General features: G+C 36.2%; 2 protein-coding genes across 3 annotated transcripts; both read left to right on the top strand.

Annotated features, from left to right (window-relative positions):
* The first annotated feature begins 821 nt into the window (after positions 1-821).
* On the top strand, positions 822-26,406 carry LOC108838202 (jasmonate-induced oxygenase 3). 2 transcript variants are annotated; one of them, XR_008939449.1, is made up of 4 exons: positions 822-1,485; positions 3,114-3,450; positions 25,825-25,944; positions 26,020-26,158. XR_008939449.1 is itself a non-coding variant. In XM_056995908.1 (3 exons), the coding sequence occupies exons 1-3, from the start codon at positions 971-973 to the stop codon at positions 26,266-26,268; spliced, it is 1,101 nt and encodes a 366-aa protein (XP_056851888.1). In that variant the 5' UTR covers positions 831-970; the 3' UTR covers positions 26,269-26,406. The 2 variants fall into 2 exon arrangements, 1 of the variants encoding a protein (XP_056851888.1); XM_056995908.1 differs by lacking the exon at positions 25,825-25,944 and having other exon boundaries at positions 831-1,485; positions 26,020-26,406.
* On the top strand, positions 3,464-7,833 carry LOC130500998 (uncharacterized). The gene is made up of 4 exons (XM_056995909.1): positions 3,464-6,311; positions 6,405-6,530; positions 6,618-6,919; positions 7,007-7,833. Exon 1 carries the CDS (start codon positions 4,069-4,071, stop codon positions 4,999-5,001), a length of 933 nt encoding a protein of 310 aa, XP_056851889.1. The 5' UTR covers positions 3,464-4,068; the 3' UTR covers positions 5,002-6,311; positions 6,405-6,530; positions 6,618-6,919; positions 7,007-7,833.
* Positions 26,407-26,973: the final 567 nt, after the last annotated feature.

The following is a 26,973-nucleotide window of genomic DNA, read 5'->3' as shown; positions in this document are numbered from 1 at the left end:
ATTATATTCGCAAGAAAAATACCTATCTTTATAATTAGTAGAATTTACATTCCTCATATTTAAAAATTTAGTTAACAGTAGATTGCTCGTTATAAAAAAAAGTAGATGAACTGGTTTACTCGAATTCAGTTTCTACTAACTCATTTTTCGTAGAAGACAAAATTTACTTTTAGTAGAATGTAACTTAAATTTTTTATTTTTCATATTTTTCAAAAAAAATTGTATATATGAATGTTTTATCATTTGTTTATATTTTTACAATTTTTGGTTTATACAAATATTTATTTCATTAAGTTTAAGAAATAAAAAAGGTAAAAAGGGAAAAATGGACAAAAAATAGTTTTATATTAAAGGGACGTGCTAAAATTTTATTTCGTTTTGGCAAATTTTCCTTATATTTATTAGTCTGACATAAACGTGGGAAATTCGGAAAATGTTCCTCCGCAATTGGCATCGACATTTATATAAAGTCGGCCTCATCCAGATACTTTTTATTTTTAGTCGGCCTCATCTAGACACTTTTTATTTTTTTGTACTTGTAATAAATTGGTAGGCTGTTGCATGCTAGGCATCTATCCCGTAGATCTCCCCTTTTGTCGTTTGTACCTTGTTTATGCATGTGTCTAACCATTGACTCGTTGAGATTTAATTGGAAACCGGCACTTCATTTTAAATAGCTAATCTCTCAACTACAAACACAACGTTTGCTTTTGGTCCTAAGAAAATAAGTTGCATAAAATTTAATCATATTTACCTTTTCAACCGTCGATAGGATGAGTTTTCAACCGTTGTACGAATATTCTAATTGGTTATTTCTGCATATTAATTGTAATTTAGTTTTATAAAATCATTAGCTATGCATGCTTCTAGCTCTCTCCTTTCTGTCTATATATAACTTTCTTAATACCCTTTGTTTCATCCTCACCTCCTCTTTTCATCTCCTTGAGCCCCTTAAAAAATAACCAAGGCCATGAACACATTCCAAGACTGGCCTGAGCCTATTGTTCGTGTCCAATCCTTATCCGAAAGCAACCTCCACGCCATACCAAACCGCTACGTCAAGCCTCTATCTCAACGTCCATACTTACCCTCTAAAGACCACCATAACAAACACAACCCTCACACAGCCGCCATACCCATCATTGACTTAGGTGGCCTATACACAAACAACATAACTTTACAGGCCAAAACGCTTGACGAGATCTCGAGAGCTTGTAGAGAATGGGGATTCTTTCAAGTGGTGAACCATGGGATGAGTCCTCAACTCATGGACCGAGCTAAAGAAACATGGAAAGAGTTCTTTCATCTTCCCATGGAGCTTAAAAACGCGCATGCTAATTCGCCAAAAACTTACGAGGGATATGGAAGCCGGCTTGGAGTTGAGAAGGGTGCTATCCTTGACTGGAGCGACTACTTTTATCTTCATTATCAGCCTTTGTCTTTGAAGGATTACACCAAGTGGCCATCTTTGCCTCTTCATTGCCGGTATATTATATTCAGAAATAAGCTTATCACTTCTGTTAAGTTAAAAAATAGTTCTAAAAAAAAATTGTAATCCCACGATTAACTATTACTTCGAACTACATCGATCAAACCTAGGATTTTTATTTATGATAAATTATCTTCTTTTTCTTTAACCGTTTGAGAAATTATATCTGTTGTACAAATAATTATATAATAGAACAAAACTGACTTATTAGTACAGTACTGTTTAGTGGGTTAATTTATGATAACTCTCTAAGAAAATCTCCAATATATACATTTATATTTTCTTTTAAAATAGAAATCTCTATTATAAAGGTAAATTTGCTCCAATGTATGTATTTATAATAAAGTTCCTCTATTTTAGAGGAAAAAAATAGAGGAACGTTATTTTTTGTCTCTATATTTAGAGGTGAAAATAGCATATCTCTATATTTTTCTCTATAAATAGAGGAACTATATTATAGAGGCATACATTGGAACAAATTCACCTTTATAATAGAAATTTTCTATTTTAGAAAAAAATATAGAGATGAAAATAGAGATGGGTTGGAGATGGTCTTAGCATTTCTAATGACTACCACGTCGAATTCTTAGTGATAAAAATATTAATATTTTGATAATAGTTTAGTTTTAATTTAATTTTGTATAAGAAGTTTCTCAATTGAAAAAATTATATATGTACTCAACAGCAGAGTCTCTAATTAACGGATTTTTCAAATTCTCTCAATGTAAAACTAGTATGTTTCAATGTTTTAATTAAATTATAGATATAATAAAAATCAGACCAACAATAACATGATAGCTATACTGGAGTAGTCTCTCATTTTTTTAAATCTCTCTTTTGAGAGCAGTTTGTGTCCTCTTGATCTCTCTTTGTTTTTCTTTTAATCTTTGTACTTTTACACTGATCTTATTATTTTAATCTTAAGAACACTTTTAAATACCACGTAGATGCACTTATTTTTTGACTATTAATGGGATTAAAAATAATATTCTTTTAATCTTATTTTTTTAATATTAATCCACGTAGTCTCCCAATTTTTAATATTTTTTTTACCACGTAGATGCACTTATTTTCTTTTAATCTTCGTACTTTTACAACTTTACAATCGTGGGATTACAATTTTTAATATTATTTTTTTAGAACACTTTTAATCTTCGTACTTTTAATATTAATATTTTTTTTTAAAAAAAGATGCACTTATTTTTCGACGCGGTGAGAATAAAAGCATGATTATCGTTGAAATTGTTAGAGAGTTTCTTAAAGAAAAAAATTTGTCTGATTAAAATTTTTTTTTGAAAAAAAAATCAACCGCGGGGCATCAAGTATTAGTGGAATCCGCAAACCGTACAAAAAACTAACCAAGATCAATCCTTAATTTATTATTTTGTAACCGATTATTATGCTTTTGTAGGGCCCAAGCCCTTTAAACCCCCATAGGACCCCTTTAAATACCCGGATAAAAATAGTCTGAGTAAAAGAAACGATGATAACACGTAGATACACTTATAATTCACGACTTAGAACATGTTCACATAATACTAGTTGTTGGGTCAAACTATTTATTAGAAAATATAATAATAACAACATTTTTTCTGCTTGTTATACTAAAATTAAAATTATGTAGAGACACCTTAGAGGATTATTGCAAGGAAATGGTGAAATTGTGCGAGAACTTGATGAAGATATTGTCGAGAAACTTGGGATTACAAGAAGATAGACTTCAAAATGCGTTTGGTGGTAAAGAGGAAGCAGGAGGATGCTTGAGGGTTAATTACTATCCAATATGTCCTCAGCCGGAGCTGACTCTCGGCCTCTCTCCGCACTCTGATCCCGGAGGATTGACGATTCTCTTGCCGGACGAATATGTCACCGGTCTTCAGGTCCGTGGATCCGACGATGCTTGGATCTCAGTCCAACCAGCTCCTCATGCTCTCATCGTTAACATTGGTGACCAAATTCAAGTAAGTATCTATTATGTTTATTTCAGTATTAATTTTTTTAATATAACGGGGTCATTTGAACCGAAACTCGAACTAGTTAAAAACTTAAAATCATATATTTTATTTGCTAGCTTTGCATGCTAACCATAATCTATCTTTTTCACTAGTAACTAGATGATAATAGCATCATCATTGATTATCTTGTATGAGTTTTTCAACTATAAAAATAATAATAAAATTAAATTATGCATTATATATAGGGAATTTGCACTAGATGGTAAAGTTTCGTCTAGATATTAGCTAGGTGGTAAAAGGGCTGTAGCAATTTCGGTAATCCCAGAACTATCCCTCATTTGATAAAAGAGTGGAGCACATGCGCCTGTCAAATTACTGACGTCACAACAGGTTGAGGCGGTTGCATAAAGGAAAAGATAATTATGCAAAGAACATAAGGTGTTGAAATATCTATAAGTGTTAAAAGTGCAAAGACCCCTAGATTTTTTCGTTCAGACTTTCGTTCTACAACATATGTGATTTTTGAAACTAAATCTCAGGTCTTATTTATTTGCCACCAACCTCTGTTTTCTCTACAAATCGCTCATAGACGTTTCTAAAAAATCTGTTTTCTCTAAAATCAAAATGGTTTCTTCGAGAATAGTCGATTACCATGAAGATCTCGTGGAAGAACCCGAAGTTGAGTTACCTCAGATGGTTTTTGCGGATGGCGAGGAACCAGTCGGCGTCAGAGTGCTTACTTACCAGTCTTCTCGAGCAATAAACACCATACTTAATGCTCTCAACGAAGCTGAGATCCAGTACCTGAGAGAGTCGTCGTTTGGTAAACTCATCGAGATAGCCGAAAAACCTGCATTTTCTGGTAGATTTGCTAGATATCTACTATCTCGACAGTTGAAGGTCGAAAAAAAACACGAAGCTTGGTTTCGGTTTGCCGGAAATCCTATTAGGTTTTCATTGAGGGAGTTTGCCATAGTCACTGGGCTTCCTTGCGGTGAAATCCCCAAAAAGCAGAAGATGAAGAAGAAGAATATCAACGAGAAACCTTATTGGCCCGAACTATTTGGGAGTATGGAAGAAATGCGAGTATCTCAGGCTGTGAAGATGCTACGAAAAAAAACGGTTACAGATCCAGATATCCGGATGAAATTGGCATGCCTTGCAATAGTTTCATCTGTGTTGCTGTCAACAAATCTTAAGATGAAAATGCTAAAGGAGTACGCTGAGCTACTTGGAGACATAGAAGAGTTTTTGTCTTTTCCATGGGGTCGTATTGCATTCGATATGCTGATGACCAGTATCAAAAAAAGGGATGAGATATCCTTGTCTCAAGATACCATTGCGCTTAAAGGCTTTGCTCTAGCTCTCCAGCTTGTAATTGTTGAAGCTGTCCCTGCTTTGACAGAAGTGGTTCAGGATGCGTGTTCTTCTTCCGAATCGGAAAGTGATGATGATGAAATAGAGTCCCCTGTTAGCAAGGCAAGGAGGAAGACTTTGAATCCTGCCCACGCAAGGGAAGTAGACAGAAAATCGGAGGTAAACATCATATTTAACTGAATAATTAGTACTAATATTATTACCTATATTAATCGTGCTTGTAGTAATTATTTAACCGGAATTGGATACTTCCATGTTGTGTAGGCTGTTGTGAACAGCATTATCCCCGAAGATCCTCATCGGCCACTCAATGATTCTGTTTTGGGTTGGCCAGACGAGGTGTTTGATATCAAAGTTGACAACCTTTTGAAGCTTATATTTCAAAAGTTTGTGTTCTCCAAAGATATGTTCAAAGGTGGAGTAACAAAATCTGATGTTGAGAAGATGCGGGAAGACTCCAAACCAAATGGCAAGAAGAAGCAGACCCGAGGGAAGGAGAAACAGAGCATAGAAGCAGAAGAAGATAAAATTTCACCAATTGTGCTTTCCCTTCTCAAACCTGAGCTCCAGCGGATCGAAGGCAAAGTGTCGTCTGGCATTGACTCCATGAAACAGTTAGCTTTGTCATCTGTACAGTACAAAGATGACGTTCTAGCCACTGTGTCTGGAATGATAAAGCAAATGAAATCGGAAATTCTGGTTTCACTTGCCCAGGGTCATGCACATGAGGTTTCAGGGTGTCACAATATCATCCTGTCAGATGGTCATGTCTCGAAGCCAAGTTCTTCGAAACAACTAACCGGTCGAAGCGAGGCCGGTAATGGGCATGCTGCTTCAGAGTGTCACCCAATCAATCCGTCTTCTTCCAATGCATCTATCCCACCTTGTTCCAACCAACCTGCAGTGGAAGGTGATGACGAGAATAACAGGGTGATCGCTAATGTGTTGGAAAATCTCAGTCATTATTCAACTCCTCCTGGATCACCCAACCAACCACCTGTAAGAATCTTCCTGTAGTGCATAACCGGTTATTTGTAAGAAAGAAATCACCGGCTATTTGAAGATAAATCCGGCTTCATGATTGCCTCATCATATAGATTGAGTAAACATATATTAAATCCATAATTATAAGTGTGTTACCGGTTTCAATTAGTGTATTCCGATTTCACTTTTTAGGTTTCCGACGGACGTGGTCAAGACGAAATCTCTTCACTACCAACCGGTGGTAAGCTGGGTGAAAGCAAACATCAACTCAGGTCTATATCTCGTCCGGAACTTAATGTAAGTATGTCTATATTAAATTTTGTAACTTACTACATATGTTGATTTGGGTTACAGATATTTATCAAAATGTTGCTACCTTCATAATATCTTTTATTTTAAAGGGGACCCTCGTACTCGCCCATCAAGATAAAAATACCATTCCTCGACGTACTCCTCTTTTTGAATTTAACAACGAAGCTTCCTCAGGATCAAAACTGTTTGCCCCCGTAAGTATAGAGTAGTTACCCCCAGCACTACCTTTTGTTACTAATATGAGAAGCCTTATGTTTAACATGATGTATAACATTATTTAATCGAAGGTCCAAAAATGGCAGTCGAAACAAAATCTCGCTTATGCCGCTACAAACGTGAATGTCGGAGATAGCAGACCTCAAATGAGTACACTATCGGGGCACAGCGGAACGGAGGATCGCCTTAGATCAGATGTATGGTCTCCGACCTCTTCTTGATTATAATGCTCAATTTATGACAAGCGCAGTCATAACAATATTAACACATATATGATATTGCAGTTCGATCAACCATCTTTCTCTTTGGGCCTGACTCAAGAGAAAGATGCTTTACCCTCGCGTGAACACGATCAGATGGGAGAGAATAATACTCATCATGGTTTGGAGACGCATCTAGATACTTTCCTCTCTCGAAAAAGCAAGCGTATCAAGACAGTCCCACAGTATTTACTTAGCGGTTACCAGTGCGGGAGTAGCATACTTAATCGTGCTCGAGAAGGTCAACTTTGTGGGGGTAGCTATTATGATATGTCGGTTGTTCGTGACAAGTATGCTCGACTGTCCACACTACTTAAGAAACCTTGGTAAATTTCATTTTATCCATCAGAAATATTTCATATATTTTGACATGTGGATTGGTAGAATAATATAGTAAAGCCTTTTTATTGCAGTTTTATAAACGTTGGTGGACTCTCGGTTACCCATAAAGACCTTATTGATATAGCGGACAGAACTCGTTTGTTACCTGGCAAGGCAAGTTATTATTTTAAAACTGATCTACGGAGAAGTGGAGTATATTTATGACACCAGCTAACTGTAAATTCAGGTCGTAGATATTCTTATGAGGGTTGTCCGATCCACCTTCGATAATCATTGTATCGGTAAAGTGGACATAAGTGCTGCGTTTCTGGACAGTCGGTTTGCAGCATTGTTGTGTAGGAACCATGCAAAATTCAAGAAGCAAAAGAATAAGGGTGCTTTCCTATTCAGCAAGAGTCTAGTAGATGGGCTCGCTAATAGCTGTCAGGCTTTTACCCCTGGAACCCGTTTTTACTTTCCAATATGCATCAGAAAAGAGCACTGGATAGGATTATGTCTGGATTTCAGTGCATCAAAGCTTTATGTTTTTGATTGCAACCCTGACTTAAACGAGGATTCTGCACTTCGGCAATCTCTTCTGCCTATCTCAGAAATGTTTCCTCTACTGGTAAAACAATCTTCCATATCTATTGCGGGTGTTGATACTCCCCTGATTGTAGAAAGGATTCAAGGTGTTGCCAAGAATGAAAACCCTGGCGAAGCGGCTATCACAGCAACCCTCCTGATTCAAACACATTCCTTGTTTGGTTCTGACCCATGCCGTGGGATAACTCCGTCAATTATCACCGATGAAGCACATAGAGCGGCTGTTATGATATACGAGTTTCATGCCAAGTTGTAGGACGACTTTCTTTTTTACTGAGGATCTAATATTATATGTTACTGCTATGTAATGCTTATTTATGTCAACCAGGATAATGCTTATTTACCTTTATAAGTTTATCAGTTTCTGTTATCTAGTATTAAAACCATTTGATGTTATGTTAAAAGCATCCAAGATTAGGAGGTTGAAAGATAAAACGGTCAATCGTTGCAATATTAAATAGGAAAATCCTGAAATACCGGTTATTCCTTCGAATTGAAGGTAGAGGATATTGTAAAACCGGTTTTATTCTTAAGTAACTTCTTCAATAGATTGTTATAACACCCGATCCAAATCAGATAAGGGAAACAAACTATTTCACATTGAAAACGTTCTTAATTTATGTTACAGACGAGTTACCATATTACATGAACCCATACTACCACATCTTACAAACACCCCAAAATAAGATAACGTTTATCTTACAAAGCAGGGACAGATAGTAGATAAAGTTTATCTTACAAGCAACCAATATAGAAACTCCTAAAAAGGACACCTTCCATGCGTTCACTGTTATTTATAAACACATAACTGCTACTGATCTTCCAGACTCCAAACCAACCATACTTTAATTTCATCAAATGCCTCCGGCTTTTTCACCGGGAGTTCCTTCAACTGCATCATCTGCATTTCTCTGTCCACCCTGAGTCGTCACTTCAGTCTCGTCTTTCACCTCTTGCTTTATGTTAACCTCACCAAACACCCGCCTCGATGGTTCACCTATGTAATTACAGTGATGAACGAGAAAGCTTAAATTACAATTTACACAGTATAAAACCGGATATCAAATAAAATAACGGTTATAACAAGGCATTATCCAGGTTTTCTATATTTTGGCTGAGAGCGACAAACCTATCTCAGATATAACTTGACCATGGCCTCTACCATTTCCTAGTGTAGAGTTGTTGATCTGACCTCCCAGTTGAAGCCCGGTATTGAACTCAGTTGACGAGGCAGTGGAAGATACATCCACTTGAGCTTGGTATTGAGGGATTTCCTGCTCCCCTGAATTGACTATGTTGAGATCGCTGGGAACATATCCAGTAAATTCAGAGCCAGGAACCCCATATATCCGGCCTAGTTGTAGCGCGTAACTTGATGCCATTAGGCTTTCATAATAGCTGTCTCTCATCGCCCAGTACCGAGCTTGATCATAGGAAACGTATCCACCACTAATCCCACTGTAGGTTGAGGGATCGTAAGCAGTTCTCAAGACTGATACTGGAGAAATCCTCGCTGCATTTTACATATATTTCGTTACTTCCTTTCTACATTAAGCATATAATTGTAGTGGGTATTGGATATCAAATGTAACCATAGGTAAGAATACATATACTACCGTTATCTTCAAGTATACCAAATGGATTGGTATCCTGTATTGGTTGGTTGACGACGGGTTGAGTGGGAGCAATCGGCACAATGTGATCACCCATTCCAGGGTCGACTCCAACGTTAAGGTCTAGAGAGTTTGTGGCTTTATCAACTTCCAACGAAAACCGATGCATAAGCATGAGTTTCTCCGGGTCATTAAATTCATTGATGACCTCTTCGCTGCACGTCAGCCGCCCCCGACTCATTATATCTGCAATATGTATAGATATCAATCTCTAGTATACAGGTTTTTCTGACTATTTTGTCTGAAAGTTAATATACTTACCATTTATCATAGCGAGGTGCTGTTCCTCGGTTACACCTTCTTGGAGGAAACTGAAGCGACCAATGTCAAACGGACTCCTGCATAAGTAGTGGTATTTGGCTACTTCTTGGGGACCACTCACTATACACAGTTTTGGTTCAGTGTTCCACTCGTGGACGCTCAGCAGCATGTCAACGTCGGCGTTTGTGCGCATTGTGTGAGGCGGACATGTTTCACCATCAGGTTCTAGCATCCATTGCGGGAGTTGGAAAGTGACAACAAGTGGTGATTGTCGGCCAAGATTGAAGAGACCACGCACTTTCAGATCTATGGAAGCATATTCTTCATTTCTCCTAACCAGAATGGAGTGAGACATAACCGTAGCATCTTCTTCAAATCTCCAGACACCTTGTTGCGATTTAGACCACTCTCCTTTGGATATAACAACTAGCCGAGCCATCTGTTTTCATACAACAATGAGTAGTCAAAAAACACCAACCCAAAAATGCCACTATTGTCATTGTAAAAGAAACCCTCGATTTTCAGTTATTAAAAAGGCATCGATATCAAACCATAATTTTTTTTTTTTAAAAACTGAAATTTAAAGATACTTACAGTTTTCTCAGAGTTTTCTCCGGTTTGCTTAACTTCTTTCTGTACTTGATGGTTACTTATGTGTAGCGGTAGATGTAAATGGATGTACCTTTTTATAGCAAAATACATTTGTTGGAAACCGGTCATTTTTTGGTTCTAAATTAAACCAGAGAATCACACCATATCCCCCGCATTAAATGCTTGCAGGCTACCTACTGTTATACCATCATCATTACGCAGTCTGACATGACAAAACAGGTTGATAATGATTTTTATTATTTTAATTCATCATTATCTATAAAACCTGAAACGAAATCTTCTTCTTTAACTAGAAGGGGCTAACTAAAATATCTAGCACCGTTTCTTTGTTGTTAAAACGTGTCTTTCTACTGTCCGTAACAGAACTACTGGTCTAACTATTTTGGGATTTATGTAATTTATATATTTAAAGCAAATTGTTAACGGAACCAGGTTTAGACATGTCTAACCAGGGAAGCTATTTCCCCGGTTTTTTACTTAAAGATCACCAAAAATTAACTGTCTATGAATTTACTAATTTATTTGGACCATCTTTTGACAATTTCGAAGTAATATTTGTAGGCATATTTGGAAGTAATATTTGTATCTTTGATTACACAGGTTTTTTATTTGATTATGGAAGGCGGACATATATGTAGATTGAAAAACATAACTTATCACCACAAGAATTTCCGAATAATAATTCAGAAAACGGTAATATTGGAAATATCCGGATTAATATGATTTCATATAATAGTCCGCTTGGGGAATGTTTAAAGATTGAAGGGGGTTTGGTGATACGACCAATCTTTATGTGTTCACTATATACCGCCATGTTTGTAAATATAAAAAAGTTCGCTTGTTTTAACCACTTAATATATTGGAATCTGTTATTTCTATAAGCAGGGTCGGTTTATTGTTCCCGGATATATATTTAAGTTACCATTACTCGTGAGCAACTAACTGGATTTAAATATTTGTTTTCAAACTGTTTACAAATTTTCATTATTATTTTCAATTCTATTGGTAACAGTTTCTCCTCTAAATATGGTCTTATCTCAATTCGAGATTAAATTTCATTTGGACATTTTATGTGGTTCAGGATTATCATGGAAAGAAGATTTTATTTATTAAACAAACTCGGGAATATTAATAATCATGCCACATCCCACAAATGGATGCTTTATACATCAAACATCCATTAACCCTCCTAACGTACATACACCTTCATCATCCGAGTCTCTAACTTTCCTATTTAAACAAGCATAAGATTATATTGCCATTTTGCATGTTGCCCTGTTATGTCCAGGACGCTTGCATCTGCCGCATAGTGTGCGCTTCCTAGGTCCACTTGTCTGCATTATAACAATAAAATTAATATTGTGTGTGGTAGATATATATTGGAGAAGTACATAAAATACCTGAATTTCTCCTCGAGATAAAATCCGGTTTTTTCTTGGTCTACCCGGTGGTCTCCGGCTTGCTGGGGGATTTATGTCAGGCTGGTCGTTGGAACTATCGCTGGAAATTATCTCAATCACCTCATCTTCCACCACGGGGTAGATGATTCTCGCATATGCTGTCTTGTATGTTTCCAAACTATAACACTTCCCCACCAATGAATCTACTCGGACTTTGTACCTCGTTGCAGCTGCGATGGCGTGGGTGCAAGGAATCATTAGAGCTTGGAATTCGTTGCACGTACAACACTTACGGTTCAGATTGACGTGTAAAGTTTCGCCAGTTTTATCTGTCACTTCATATTCACCATTTCTGACTACTGTCACCCCAAACATTCCACTCCTTTCAAAATTTGAAGTGACGATCTCTTGAACCCGGGGAGTAAGGAAGTTAGAACCTTCTGGATCTATCTCTCGTCGGTTGGCAAACCATGTCATAAGCTTCGTGCGAATGTACTCAATGAGAGATAGTATGGGATATTCCCGGGCCTCACGCAAAACCGAGTTCCATGTCTCCGCAACATTACTTGTCATGATGTTGTATCGATTACCCTTGAAATGAGATCTTGCCCAGTGTTCGAAGCCTATACCGATGAGATAGTCGGCACAAGATGCATTGACTCTCTTAATTTCGTTGAAGGTGGTGTAGAACTCCGAAAGTCTAAATGCACGAGCAGCTTTCCCAACTAGATAACCTAGATGCTTATCCTTAAAGTAAGTTCTCACGTTTCGTTTAAGATGCAGGATGCATGCGCAATGGCGACCGTTAGGATAAACCTGAGATGATACTGAGATAATGTTATGATACAGATATATATGCCATTTTTTAAAATATTGAAAGTAACCGGTTGTACAACATTATAACAGTTGTTACAATATATAAATCCGGTTGTACTACTTATAAGTCTTACACTTCAGCTGGCATAAGTTGTTTAGTTAGACGTAAATTTTTTGAAATTAGAAAACAAACACTAGTATACTGCTCAGTACTCTTATTCACCTCAGGTACCATAGGTTATTTGACGAAAACATAAATTTAATGAAATGCAAAGAAAAAACTTACCTTTGCAAGTCCACAATATATAGAAGGATGACGATCTGAAACAAAAACAACTTCCTCGCTATCTGCTATGAACAATTTCAGTTTTCGGAAAAACCATTCCCAAGCTTTATCATTTTCTCCATCCACCACAGCAACAGCCAATGGGAAGACTTGATAATTCCCATCTTGGGCCGATGCAGTCAGTAAACACCCAGCGTACTTGCCCCTTAAGTGTGTTCCATCCACAATAACAACTTTTCTCATGTATTGGTATCCTTCGATGCTGGCAGACAAAGCCATGAACATGTACTTGAAACGATGACCAATCCCCTCTGCATATTCCGTATGCACGTCTGCAATGCTACCAGGATTTGAACTGACGAGCTTGTTTAGGTAAGATGGCAATAGGTTGTAAGATGCTCCACAAGAACCCTTAGCGTACTCCAAAGCAACTTCTCTAGACCTCCATGCTTTCCAATATGAAATGTGAACGTCGTGATCCCCTTCCATGGCCTGCATTATCTCGGTTGGTCGTGGACCACCACCCTTTCCGGCGAACCTTGCTTTCATCATTCCACCGATCACCGTATGTGTTGCTTGTGATTGGTATCCACAGCGGTCGTCAACGGAACAAGAATGTTGAGGATCAATCGTCCTAATTTCAAATAACTCTGTATTCTTCACAATGACAGCATACACTCGCCAGTTACAGGTAGTACAGAAGCATCTGAGGATCATTCCACCTGGCGATGATCGAGTGTTTCGAAATCGGAATTTATTTCTTATTGCATACATAGCCATATGGTGCTTGAACTCTTCTCTATTTTTGAAGATCATTCCAATATAGATGACATCTGGATTATGTATCTTATTTCCTGCAAATATGTATGTATATTAAAATACTGTGTAGTTGTTATTTATTTAAAGTTTCACCACCGGATTAGTCAATACATCAACTAATGAAAAGGAAACAAATAACCAGCTTTTATTTTTTTAAATATAACAGCAGAGCGAGATAGTCATATTGAAGCTACAAATTATGTGTTAACGAACCATTGGAATTACGGAGGACGAAAGAATCTTCTTCGACAGTCAGGTCAACTTCAATCGGATCCTCATGATGTGGTCCCATAACCTCACTCGCTCCCTCTCCAGTCTCCATATTATTCATTCTTCCTCTTTCTAATGCAGCTGCATCATATCAGTAAGTGGAAGTTAATTGTTGAATTTAAAAAAATTATGTGGTCATAAAGAGATCTCGAGTTATATGTTAATGTAAGTTTATTATAATAATATCCGCCTACCTTCATCGTTGACATCCTGTAATTTGTCCTGCTCGTTCCCTCCACCGTTGCAAAAATTAAGGTCATTTTGATAGGGAAATTGGAGGTTTCTCAACGAACCAGGAGTGGAATCGGTTGATGATTCTCCAATATGAACAATGGGAGGCTGGTTTATCGGGGATGCATGACCGTCTCCACTTATATCATTTGATAGAGTTATTAAAATTTCATTGTCACCCTTATTAAAACTTTCGGTCCTGCTATCTTCAAATTCTAGATTGATGAATTCATTCCAACAGTCCTCACCAACGTCATTATCTCTCTCATCTGATTCGCAGAATTGGTTAACTTCGTTATTTTCATTCCGGGTGTATGAGTAATTTGGAGTAGTAGGACGATGATTTCGTTGAGGAGTTGTACGAAATTCTGCATGGATGTATGATTTCAAATTTTTCATAATCGGAGGTTTTTCCTAATTAAATCAGGTTATATAAATATTAATCTGGTTGTTGCCGTCAATTATATGTTAGTAAAAACCTAAATTACCTTGGTCTTCTGGGAAAACCGTCGGATTGACTTTTTCAAATCGGTTTTGAATGTTCTTCCTCTGTCGATCGTCATCACTACTAATCTTATCTACCTCGTCATTTCCATTATTGATCTCACCAAACGTGGATCTGGCCTTTTCAATCTCCAGTGACAATCGGTAGACAGTAACCATGTTCTTCTCATTGAATATGTGTGCAAGTCCAGTGCAGTCGAACTCGTCTTCTCCCACAAGCTCTTCAATAAAGTAAAAAAAATTAATGAGAATATGTTTAAGTCAAATATTTTATCTTGGTAGACTTCTGTAACCTCTAATTGCCGCAAGGTGTTCTTCCTCTGTTGATCCGTCACTTAAAAACGATATGTCACCTACTGTGAATGGTTCTCTGCATAGAAATTGATACTTTGCAACTTTGGCAGATCCATACGTGACACATAACTCCACCTCCTTGGTCCACTCTTGCACACTGAACATTAGTTCAACGTCCTCTGCGTCAACTATGTTTGTTGGTGCAGATGTAGACCCTTCCGGTAAGAGCATAGTAGAGGGTAGACGATATGACAAAACCATAGGTGTTTCTTGTTCGATCTCCAACTCTTCTCTTACCAATGAGATTAACGTGTGTATTCCGTCGTTGGTCTTGGTTAATATATAATGTTCAACAGCGGAAGGATCGCCATGGAATCGCCATTCCCCATCCGAACATTTTGTCCATTGGCCACTAATAACACGTAACAGTTGACCCATCTGTGGATATAAAGATGCAGTAAACTAATACCGAATTAGTTTCATATTTATTGAAGCTAACGACAAAATTACGAAAACAATTATTACCAGGAATGTCTCCGTCAACCCAAGTAATTTATTACTTTTCAGCTTCACAGTAGTTGAAGTACTGACGTATTTATGCTTATTATTTGGATGATGTGTGGGTTTTCAGGAGGTGGAGTTAAGGTCTATATAAAGAGAGTTTCTGGGTACTATTTCGCCCATACATACACAACCATTTACATGCGTATCTTCATAGAATCACTTCATTTAATGCTCCTACCCTACCTACATGTTGGGTATATTGTAGACATTATGATTTGACAATTGGAATAAGAGACCGAAAATTATTTCTAAAATAGTCAGTCCACAAATTTTTTATAAATATCTACTACCTCAATTATTGGTTTTAATCCGGTTACGTACTCAGTTGAACCAATTCGAAGTTATAAATTGGTTACCTATATGGGTAGTGAACTACTATCAAAACCGTTTTGATTTATAATTGGTTCAATTTATCCGGTTTTGTGCTTCATATTTCAGTTAAAACCAATAAATATTAATAGTACCGGTTATGACCTTGGTTTACCCGCTTATGACCTTGGTTGAAAACATAACCGGTCTTATTCTTATTGTAACCGGGTACATATTATCCCTAATTAAACCAAAGTAAACCTGTTGTTCAATATTTATGTAATAAAATACGAAATAAGAGGTTAATATTCCTATAATTGATGATCTATAATTATAATTTCCTATGTATCATTGTCTCTTTTAGTTTCATTTGATTATATTACTTAAGGTCAAGACCTGTAACATTAAGAAAAAAAATGGAACTATACGACCACTAAACTTTTCTGCTAACCGGTTTCCTTCCTTTCATTTGATTCTATAACTTGGGGTCACTTCGTTGGCCTTCCATAACTTGAAAAAATCACTTCCAACTGTTACCACCAAAGCTTGCCACGTCGAAAGGGGATATGAGTGGTAAAGAGGATAGGATGTAATGGGTATGAAAAAATCACTTACAACTGTGAACACCAAAGCTCGCCACGTCGAAAAGGGATACGAGTGGTAAAGTGGATAGGATGTAATGGGGTTATAATACTCCAAAGATGAAATGGTGCTACATACATTTGATAGTAGGGTTTACCCACAATTTGCAAGTCGCTATATATACATGACAAGCGATGTACCACAAAAATTCATTCCCCTTTTCATATGGCAATAAGTCATAATATACCTTTCTTCTTACTAAACAATTTCCATTGTGTCTTCAACGGGATAACGGCTCACTCATTACTGTCAATCTTCATCTTTCTCTCGTAGTCATCGGATGTTATATAGTACTTGGTAGAATTTACATGAGAGTGATTGTAATATGTGTTCCCGCTATCCCATTTAAGAGTCGATGTATCTGGGAAAGAAGCTTCTAAGACGGTTCTTGAAGAACACTGTTTAACTAGGAGAAATAAGAGGACACGGGGTTTGGGTTGATGATTTGAGAATGGCTTTAGGGGTTAGTGTCGATCACGAAGTTTGGGTTGATTGATTCAGGAAGGTTTAGGGTATAGTGTTGGACACGGGGTTTGGGTTGATTGATTTACAATGGGTTTAGGGTTTAGTGATGACCCCGGGGTTAGGGTTGATTATTTTTATATGGTTTAGGGTATAGTGTTGAATAGGGGGTTGGGTTGATTATTTGATATTTGGTTTAGGGTAGAGTGATGAAAATTGAATTTTGGTTGATTGGTTGAGGAAATGTATATAGGGTTTAGTGATTTACGACCAAACTTTAGCATCACCACAATACTGAAATTGAAATTCTATGAAATCTTAGCCACCGTTATTTTATAAACATTAACACCATATCCGTAATTCCTACATTTTAAGCCGGATTAGTTTGTGTCGACATGGTTTATAACTAAGGAGGAGGTTAGGTGGGGGTGATTACCGGAAAATATTTTAGCCCTGCTCCTAAATAGTTTAAGTGTAGTAAGTTGTTTGTAAGAACAGGTTATGGGATGATAGAACGGATATTTTAAAGAACAGTGATTAGATTTTGTAAACGAATAAGCGTATGTAATATATTCCACTTAGGTAGAACAGATGTTATATATCTACTATTTACAGGCCTATGGTTTAGATATGTGTCTTACAGGGAATCCACATGGAGCTGTGTCAGACTATGGCAGACTATGTCAGACTGTCGAGATTAGAATATTTGGTATTTTGTATGGTGCACAAAATATTTCTTATTGTGGCTGTGATATGATAAACGTATGATTACTTTGTAGAGTGTGACAAATAGTATGTGATGTTTATCCTGATTTAAAAATGTCTATTTATATATTGGGAATATATGTTCATTGAAGGAGTTTTGAAAACTGGATAATGTTCTTTGACAGACGACAAAAAGCATATAAAAAATCTGAAAAAATCACTTACAACTGTGAACACCAAAGCTCGCCACGTCGAAAAGGGATACGAGTGGTAAAGTGGATAGGATGTAATGGGGTTATAATACTCCAAAGATGAAATGGTGCTACATACATTGATAGTAGGGTTTACCCACAATTTGCAAGTCGCTATATATACATGACAAGCGATGTACCACAAAAATTCATTCCCCTTTTCATATGGCAATAAGTCATAATATACCTTTCTTCTTACTAAACAATTTCCATTGTGTCTTCAACGGGATAACGGCTCACTCATTACTGTCAATCTTCATCTTTCTCTCGTAGTCATCGGATGTTATATAGTACTTGGTAGAATTTACATGAGAGTGATTGTAATATGTGTTCCCGCTCCCATTTAAGAGTCGATGTATCTGGGAAAGAAGCTTCTAAGACGGTTCTTGAAGAACACTGTTTAACTAGGAGAAATAAGAGGACACGGGGTTTGGGTTGATGATTTGAGAATGGCTTTAGGGGTTAGTGTCGATCACGAAGTTTGGGTTGATTGATTCAGGAAGGTTTAGGGTATAGTGTTGGACACGGGGTTTGGGTTGATTGATTTACAATGGGTTTAGGGTTTAGTGATGACCCCGGGGTTAGGGTTGATTATTTTTATATGGTTTAGGGTATAGTGTTGAATAGGGGGTTGGGTTGATTATTTGATATTTGGTTTAGGGTAGAGTGATGAAAATTGAATTTTGGTTGATTGGTTGAGGAAATGTATATAGGGTTTAGTGATTTACGACCAAACTTTAGCATCACCACAATACTGAAATTGAAATTCTATGAAATCTTAGCCACCGTTATTTTATAAACATTAACACCATATCCGTAATTCCTACATTTTAAGCCGGATTAGTTTGTGTCGACATGGTTTATAACTAAGGAGGAGGTTAGGTGGGGGTGATTACCGGAAAATATTTTAGCCCTGCTCCTAAATAGTTTAAGTGTAGTAAGTTGTTTGTAAGAACAGGTTATGGGATGATAGAACGGATATTTTAAAGAACAGTGATTAGATTTTGTAAACGAATAAGCGTATGTAATATATTCCACTTAGGTAGAACAGATGTTATATATCTACTATTTACAGGCCTATGGTTTAGATATGTGTCTTACAGGGAATCCACATGGAGCTGTGTCAGACTATGGCAGACTATGTCAGACTGTCGAGATTAGAATATTTGGTATTTTGTATGGTGCACAAAATATTTCTTATTGTGGCTGTGATATGATAAACGTATGATTACTTTGTAGAGTGTGACAAATAGTATGTGATGTTTATCCTGATTTAAAAATGTCTATTTATATATTGGGAATATATGTTCATTGAAGGAGTTTTGAAAACTGGATAATGTTCTTTGACAGACGACAAAAAGCATATAAAACCGGTTTTTCGTTTTCCAATGCTGAAATAATATAACAACACCACCGTCTTAATATAATATATTGGGATTAATGGAACTATATTATGTTTTGTATACTAATTAAATAATCGTAAATATTATATTGGAAGTATTTCAAATTGAATATGTACTATTAAGGCGTTGTTCGGAATTTGAACTGAAAATGTACCATTTGAAGAAGTATTTTGAATCTGGAATATATTCAGTAAACCCAGACAATTGAAAATATAACCGGTTATTCCTCATCTACATTTATCCATTATTTTAAGGTCACCAATTTATGATGACTAATATCTTTCGATTAAATTGGGTTTCATATTAACACTTACTAATACATTTGCCTTAATAGTAGACACAAATTTGTGTCCAATTTACTGAATAGGAGTTCAAATAAAGTAGTACATAAACCGATAAACGTTTCACACTCGAAATACAAAATAGTTTGCGATCGTAGTTGCTTGCATTCAACGAAATAGATAAACAGTAGATAAACAAACATTTCTTAGATATAAGTTGTGAGAATTTCAGATATACTTCTTACTTCACTCGACTAGTCTTCTACAGCTTCTCATGTAGTTCATACAACATCACCACAAGTCTTTGCGCTTCTTCCTTGAGAGTAGTAGGAGTGATAGACCTGCAGATTTCAATCCCAAACCTTGCATGCGTTTGCATGAGCAATATGGATGTTAGGGCAGAGTGTGAGCGGTTGCTGTTATGACGCACCACATTAGGCCTCTCTATCACAACAGCAGGATAAGAAGCAGTAGTGGAGAGCACTCCGGTACGCCTCAAAAGTGGGGGGATCATATCTCTGAAGGGTTGGAGTTGTTTCGCCAATTCTTCATCAGACCGGAGCCCCATATTGCACTCAAGAACAGTTAACTTCCACGCTTTCAGGTCGAAACACACAACAACCCAGTCTTTGTTCCCTAGATCAAACGGAAAGTAGTGATGAGTGAAAGGTGCCATTGTCGGCTCGTCCTGACCAAGATAGTGAACAAGATCTTTGGGAAAATTATATGACTCTTGTGATCTTGAACGCTCAAACTTTGGATAATGCTTCAACAACAACACAACATATCTGGTGTCAAGAAAGTTGGGACTTCTCTCACGGCTACAATTCGGTGCACTGTTGTATGTGGTCCGTACAAACCTCACCAAGATATCAATAATCTGTATATTTAAAAACAAAACAGGATTCAAAATGTATATCCACGATTGTAGCTGAGAAAACTGAATATAAAGAAGACATACCCTAGCTGGTAAGGAACGGCTGAGTTCTACGATTCCCGTGATGTCCTTGGAAGTTACTGCCAGCCCGGCAACATTTATAACACTTATATATTCAAACAAAAACATATTTAACAATAGCGTATTAGATATCCAGGTTTTCAAATTATTACAAAATATATAATATAAGAGGCATTGAGGTAACTTACAAGTTGTTGCTTAGTTTACCAACGAGCTTTGTGTATTTGGACATTACCAAATCAGGGCAGGAGTATGCAGTAAAAAAAGGGTCGGCTTCACGAGCTCGGGCAAGTGTATCATCCCCACTTTCAATCTCTTGTACATGTTCACCTGGAACCACCTTACTGCGTTTGCTTTTAGGACTTAGTGGAGGATGTGACGGGTCGTCTGTTGCTTCTTCTTCCCTATGTTCTGGAACTGTGTCAATCATATCTTCTGTGGCTACCGGAAGCGATGGATATGGAGATGGAGCCTGTAAAATGGCGGTTGTTGTGATTTCTTCTGTGGCTACCGGAAGCGATGGAGATGGAGCCTGTAAAATGGCGTAGGTCATACCACATTCATGCTTATTATATTGACAATGAATTAACATACCACAGTTTTCGAGCCACCAAAGTTAGTCTCAATATTGTCTGAACCATAGTGGACATTATGAGATCCTTCTGACAGCTCTCCAATGATCTTACGTGAAACATTGGCCCCATTCACCTCTGCTCTTGACTGTAAATTGACACACAACATATTTAAATTGATTAACATATTTAATAACTGAGGACAAACATACATAATGAAATTTATTGGCTAAATATCCCCAGATAATAACCTTGGTATCGAATTTGGTTTTTGCACGGTTAACTGAGATATCAAATTATCAAGATAGCAGGTTGATACATTGATTATCGAGTTTTTAAATATTATTTACAAATTTAAATTCTCATAACCGGCACAATAACAAGTCAACATGTTCGAAATCACTTATTACCCCTAACATATTAATTAATTTTCATGTTTGAAATCACTTATACGAAAAACATAGTAAATCCATTTATTGTGGTTAAAATCACTTATACCACTAAAAAATTAATTCATTATACATACCGAGACCATAGAAGATTCTTTGGTGTGGCTATTGGCTGATAAGAAGTCAGCCTCGAAGCCCTGATCATTGTTATTCAAGCGTGAAGTAGAATTAGCTACCCTCCCATGAGACCCCTGTCAATCAACCCCAATCCAAAAACAAAAATATATTGTTATACATATCCGGTTTTACCATCATATGATGGTTGATACCAGTTACTATATATTGGTATCGGATATTACAATCGCAAACGGCAAGTTCTAGTATTTTTCAATTACCTCCAACACTGATGTTGATCTTCTGTCGCCATTGGGTTGACTGTTGTCACCATTTTCTTCCTCATTTACCTCAGTGTTTAGGTTCCCCCCAGGTTTCTGTGTTCTGAGGTTTGGGTTGGCCTCACCGTCCATGGAAGACCGCATGATATCATCCTTGAAGGTTTGAAGCTGATTATTGACTGAAACCATGATAGTGGTCTCCAAGGAGTCCACTTGAACAGCCGTTTTTTCGGCAACTGATACAGCTTTGGCCACATTCGCATCAACTCTTTGGAGCTCCGTTTTGAGAATAGACATCACAATGCCTGCAATACGGTTGTCGTCGTCCGTTTCCTTGTGTGTAACCGGGTTATTTTTCCGCTTCTTCTTACCCACCTCCTTTGCTATGTCACGCAATCTCTCAACGTCAAGTTTGGTAGCGCCACCTTTGAACATCGTAGCCGTGAAAGAGTAACCTTCTGCTAGAAGCTTCAGAAGATTATCTACTTTAACGTCGCACACCTCGTCTGCCCATACAAGTATAACGTTATCTATTGGTCTATCCGGATCATCAGGGATAATGCTTCTAACCAAAACCTGAAATATTAAAGCTTAACTGTTAACCAACAACACAAATTTAACAAAAATATCGAGTGTTTGTTATTACTAAAACGGAGGACTCAAAAACATCAACTTACATCAGTTTTTTTGTCCTCTTTGCGAGCATGCCCGGGGCTCAGTGTCTTTTGTTTGTTCCTCTTCTTCACGATATCATCTCCATCGTCGCTGCTATCGGAATCAGAAGATGCACAAGTCTCCAAGACAACTTCGGTTAGAGATGGTACAGCCTCTACCATAACCAGTTGTAGTGCCAATGCAAACCCTTTCAGTGCTATTGTATCATTGGAGAAGGCGACCTCGTCTCTTTGCTTTATACTACCCATAAGCATTTCAAAAGCTAGGCGACCCCACGGATACGAAAAGAACTGGTCGAGATCTTTTGTTGCCTCAGCATGTTCTTTCATCATCTTCATTTTGAGGTTTGTGGAGAGGAGGACCGAAGAGACTATCGCGAGACAAGCCACCTTAATCCTTATGTCTGAATCGGTTATCGTTTTTTTCCTTAGCATCTTTAGGGCCGTCGAAACCCGAATCTCCTCTCTGTTCCCAAATAGCTCGGCCCAATAAGGTTTCTCCTTCATCTTCGACTTTGACTTCACCTTCGTCTTCTTCGGGTATTCACCGCAGTGGAGACCGGTTACAATCGCGAACTCGCGAAGAGAAAATTTTATCGGTTTCCCCGCAAACCGAAACCAAGCCTCATATTTTTTCTCCACCTTCAACTGTCTAGACAACATGTATCTAGCAAATCTACCCGAGAAACCCGGTTTCTCCGCGATGTCAACAATCTTACCAAAGGGAGACAAGCGCAATCTCTGGATCTCATCTTCTTCCAGGGAATCTAGTATGTGATTGATAGCCGTAGAGGATTGGTAGGTAAGAACTCTGACACCTACCGGTTCATCGCCCGCCGCAAACATCATCTCCGGAATGGGAAGGGGAGGTTCCGCAGGATCGCGAACTGGTTCATCGCGGTTGGGAGATTCGTCCATTTTCTGGACTTTTTTTCTTTTGGTGAACTTCAAAGTTTGAAGGTGAGAGAGTAATGAGAAGATGTGAGAGATGGCGTTATGTTCTATGGGAAACTCAAAAGGTTTTAGCATCTTTTGAAACAAAACCCTTCGTAATAATTACAGTCTCCTGCATTAAACTGACAACACGTAAAGTTCAGAGGCTGCTGCAATAGGCTGACCAGGAATAATTAAATAATGCGATTATTTACATTTTTATAACATTAGGATATTGCAGTTCGATCAAAGGTTCTCTAAAATATAATCAGGCCCACTTAACAATTTAAAAGCCCGTAGTATATAACCGTTACACGGCCCATGCTTAATTTGTGAGCATACGATGGCCCATTACTGAATTTGTGATCATTATTTTGAAAATAATGATCTCATCTTCAAAAATATCTTCTTCTCTCCTTTCTTAAAAATATCTTATCATCTGCGAAAATATCTTTTTGTTAATAAAATATTATAAAAGCACTAAAATATCTTCCTCTCTTCTCTTATGTTCATCACTTCACATCGCCAAAAATAACCGGTTTTCAATCTCTGTTGACTTTTTCAATAACCTGTTATATCGTCAAAACTGCCGGTTGCAGGTTACTCAATTTTGCCATACACGTGACTTCTCAAGGACAGAATCGTGAAGCCGTGCGTTAAGTTACATGGTTCTCCAATTAATAAAAAATTTGCACACTTCTGCAAATACCATCCAAAATTTTGATATTGAGCTAAATAGGCCTTATATATAATATATTTCAAAATAAAATGAATCATTCACAACTTGAGATTTAGTTTTAGAGTCTCTCCAAATTATCTAAGAATTTCTTAAATATTTATCTTGTTTCCTCTCTTATTTTTTTTTTGGTAATCCTCTCTTATTTTATTTGCTTTCTTGATTTTTTATTTTTCACGAAAAAACTTAATAAAAACTTAAAGTGATACTCCCATTATATAAAAATTCTTTACAGAAACCAAATAAAAGTAAATATCACGTGGAGGAGACTTGGATTCCTTGTTTATGAACAAAAAATTCAGTCTTACCTTGTTTTTGAACAAAAATTCCGTCTTCCTTCCTTTTTCAAAAAAAAAAAAAGATTCCGTCTTCCTTATTTTTGAACAAAGATTTCGTCTTTTTTTTTTTGAACTTTTGATGAAAGTACGTGCATGCATCTCTGTACTTCTTCTTTTCAGTCTTTTTAATTAAAGTTGATGGGATTGGCGAAGCCACGTCGCCCATCAATTTAAATCAACACGTGCCTCTATTAATGGAAATAGAAAAAGTCAAAAATCAGGAAAAAACAATTCCAACGACGTGTTCACTAGTATTCACATATTTCAAACGTTCTGAAACCAAAACGTCTACTAAGTCAAACAATAATGTTGTCCATTTTTTCTCTTCTCGTTTTGGGTAATTTTACCACGTATAATTGCTTCCTTTCAAAAGAATCGTTAAAGCTTCAGTTTGACCTATAATCTATATGTACTATTTGACCAAAAAAATAATCTATATGTACTAATGAATAATTCATCTGCATATATTAGTTGCATATATCCTATTTTCTCAAAAGCCCCGCCCATATTTTAAACAAATAATAATAATTTTCTAAATTATATTATATTTTAAAATAAAGAAGTAAAAATAAATAAAAAATAATAGTAATTTCCAAAAACAAATTATTTTAATATTTTAACACCGTCAGCGAAACACTAAACCTTAAACACTAAATCTTAAACGTTATACTCTAAACCTTTGGGTAAACCATAAACCATATGGTTTAGGATTTGTCCACGCGTTTAGAATTTAGGATTAAATATTTAATTTTTTAAAGATTTAGTGTTTAGTGTTTATTATTTAAGATTATGATTTATCAAAAGGTTTAAAGTTTATCTAAAAATATAGGGTTTAGTATTTAGTATTTAAAATTTAGTATTTAAGATTTATGGTTTAGTGTTTTTCTGGCAACCATTACTATTTTTATTCATTTTATTTTTATTTTTTATTTTAAAATCATAATATAATTTGACAAATATTTTATTTCATTTTTAAAAATATTAAATATAAAATAATAAAATATTATTAGTTGATGAATCTATGGTTTAGCCTAGAGAGTGAACACAAGAAAAACTCTTTTAAACATATATAAATAGAGTGTGTTAAAATACCTTTAAATGATTTAATTTATATAATTTATCCATCCCAAAGTATTGGATACAAATACAATAAATTTACTACATTTTGTTAGCTTAGTAACCAATGCAGATCATATATATATATATAGATATATTAAGAAGATAACTATATCCAAAACATTGAGATTTATGAAATCAATCATTTTTGACATAAATATTAATGAATATCTTTTTTTAATAATCTGAAGATGAAAAGATATGCATATTATTATAGTAGTTAAAGTCTAGAAAACAAAACAAATGTTTCCAGACTAGTTATGACCTCGGGTGTGGTTGGCACCATTGGTCAGATTATCAGAAAACTAGTCGATTGGATCTCGATACTTCTGGATTATAAAAAAATAAACTTGTTTTGACCTTTTCTCGAAAAAACTAGTTTTGACCATATCTCATAATCGTTGTATCAGTTGGCATTTGGTTCAACGTCAGTAAATTGATGGTGTTGATAAAAAATATATCAAATTTCAATGACTACAAACGGAATATTAGTTTGAGGATAACATCGAGATAGTGAGGTTATTTTGCAGGTGAATATTCAATATCTCGCATTATTTGCATTGATATGTTTATTAACATACGTTGAACATTTTCTTACTGGTTAGATGCTAAGCAATTCGGTATATAAAAGCATAGAGCACAGAGTGATCGTGAACCCTGCAAAAGAGAGGTTGTCATTGGCGTTTTTCTACAACCCAAAGGGTAATGTTCCGATCGAGCCACTGAAGGAAATAGTGACCGTAGATTCACCAGCTCTCTACACCTCCACGACCTACGATCAATACCGTCAATTCATTCGTACGCAGGGTCCACGTAGCAAATCACATATCGAAGAACTTAGATCCCCTCGATAGTGGAATGTGCTTAGGCAAAATCTATATAATGAATTGATGTCTTTTTGTCTATATAATGAAGCCCGCTTTTCTTTTTGTGTTAAATAATGAACTATTTATTGTGTTGTTATGTACTTATGTGATAATGGTTACAATATACCTGAATAATTAAATGTTATTTTCTTATAATAGTAAACTACGTACGCTCTTATTTTTTATCTTCCTCTTTTATCAATTTTCTATATATTAAAAGATAAGCATTTGTAATTAATGTGTTTACAGTATATTTTTTGAATATGCTGATGTATCGCCTTCACAATCATTTGACATTTAATGCGTTCACACACTAAGTTTTTTAACAATACTCGAGACAATTTAATGAGTTCGCATTCTATTTTTCCAATAAACTTTTTTGGTTCATACATTTAACATTTGTAATACTGAATTGAAATTATTTAAAATTCTCTGTATACAACTACTGAAAAATATCATTTAAAAAAAATCATTAAGTTTCGCATCAACTAAAATACCGTCGACATTTTCTGCACTGTTATTTTTTATCGCTCACTTACCAAACACTTCTTATTGTACCGTCAAATTTGTTTTCATCTCTCTACAGAAACTAATTTCATTAAACCTTAAGATTTTAAGTACACACTACCAGTAAAGCTTTAAAGGTTTCCAGATACCTCAATATTCGATATTAGCTAGGTGGTAAAAGGGCTG

This window comes from Raphanus sativus, unplaced genomic scaffold (genome assembly GCF_000801105.2).
Source record: "Raphanus sativus cultivar WK10039 unplaced genomic scaffold, ASM80110v3 Scaffold0075, whole genome shotgun sequence".
NCBI classification, from domain to species: Eukaryota; Viridiplantae; Streptophyta; class Magnoliopsida; order Brassicales; family Brassicaceae; genus Raphanus; species Raphanus sativus.
The sequence above is the reverse complement of the archived record's forward strand: the minus strand, read 5'-3'. Positions and strand labels throughout refer to the sequence as shown.

Coding starts and splice junctions, on each gene's coding strand:
- LOC108838202 (XM_056995908.1), top strand. CDS start 971: ATGAACACATTCCAAGACTGGCCTGAGCCTATTGTTCGTGTCCAATCC. Junction 1,486..3,113: donor TCTTTGCCTCTTCATTGCCG/GTATATTATATT, acceptor AAAATTATGTAG/AGACACCTTAGAGGATTATT. Junction 3,451..26,019: donor ACATTGGTGACCAAATTCAA/GTAAGTATCTAT, acceptor CTTACTGGTTAG/ATGCTAAGCAATTCGGTATA.
- LOC130500998 (XM_056995909.1), top strand. CDS start 4,069: ATGGTTTCTTCGAGAATAGTCGATTACCATGAAGATCTCGTGGAAGAA.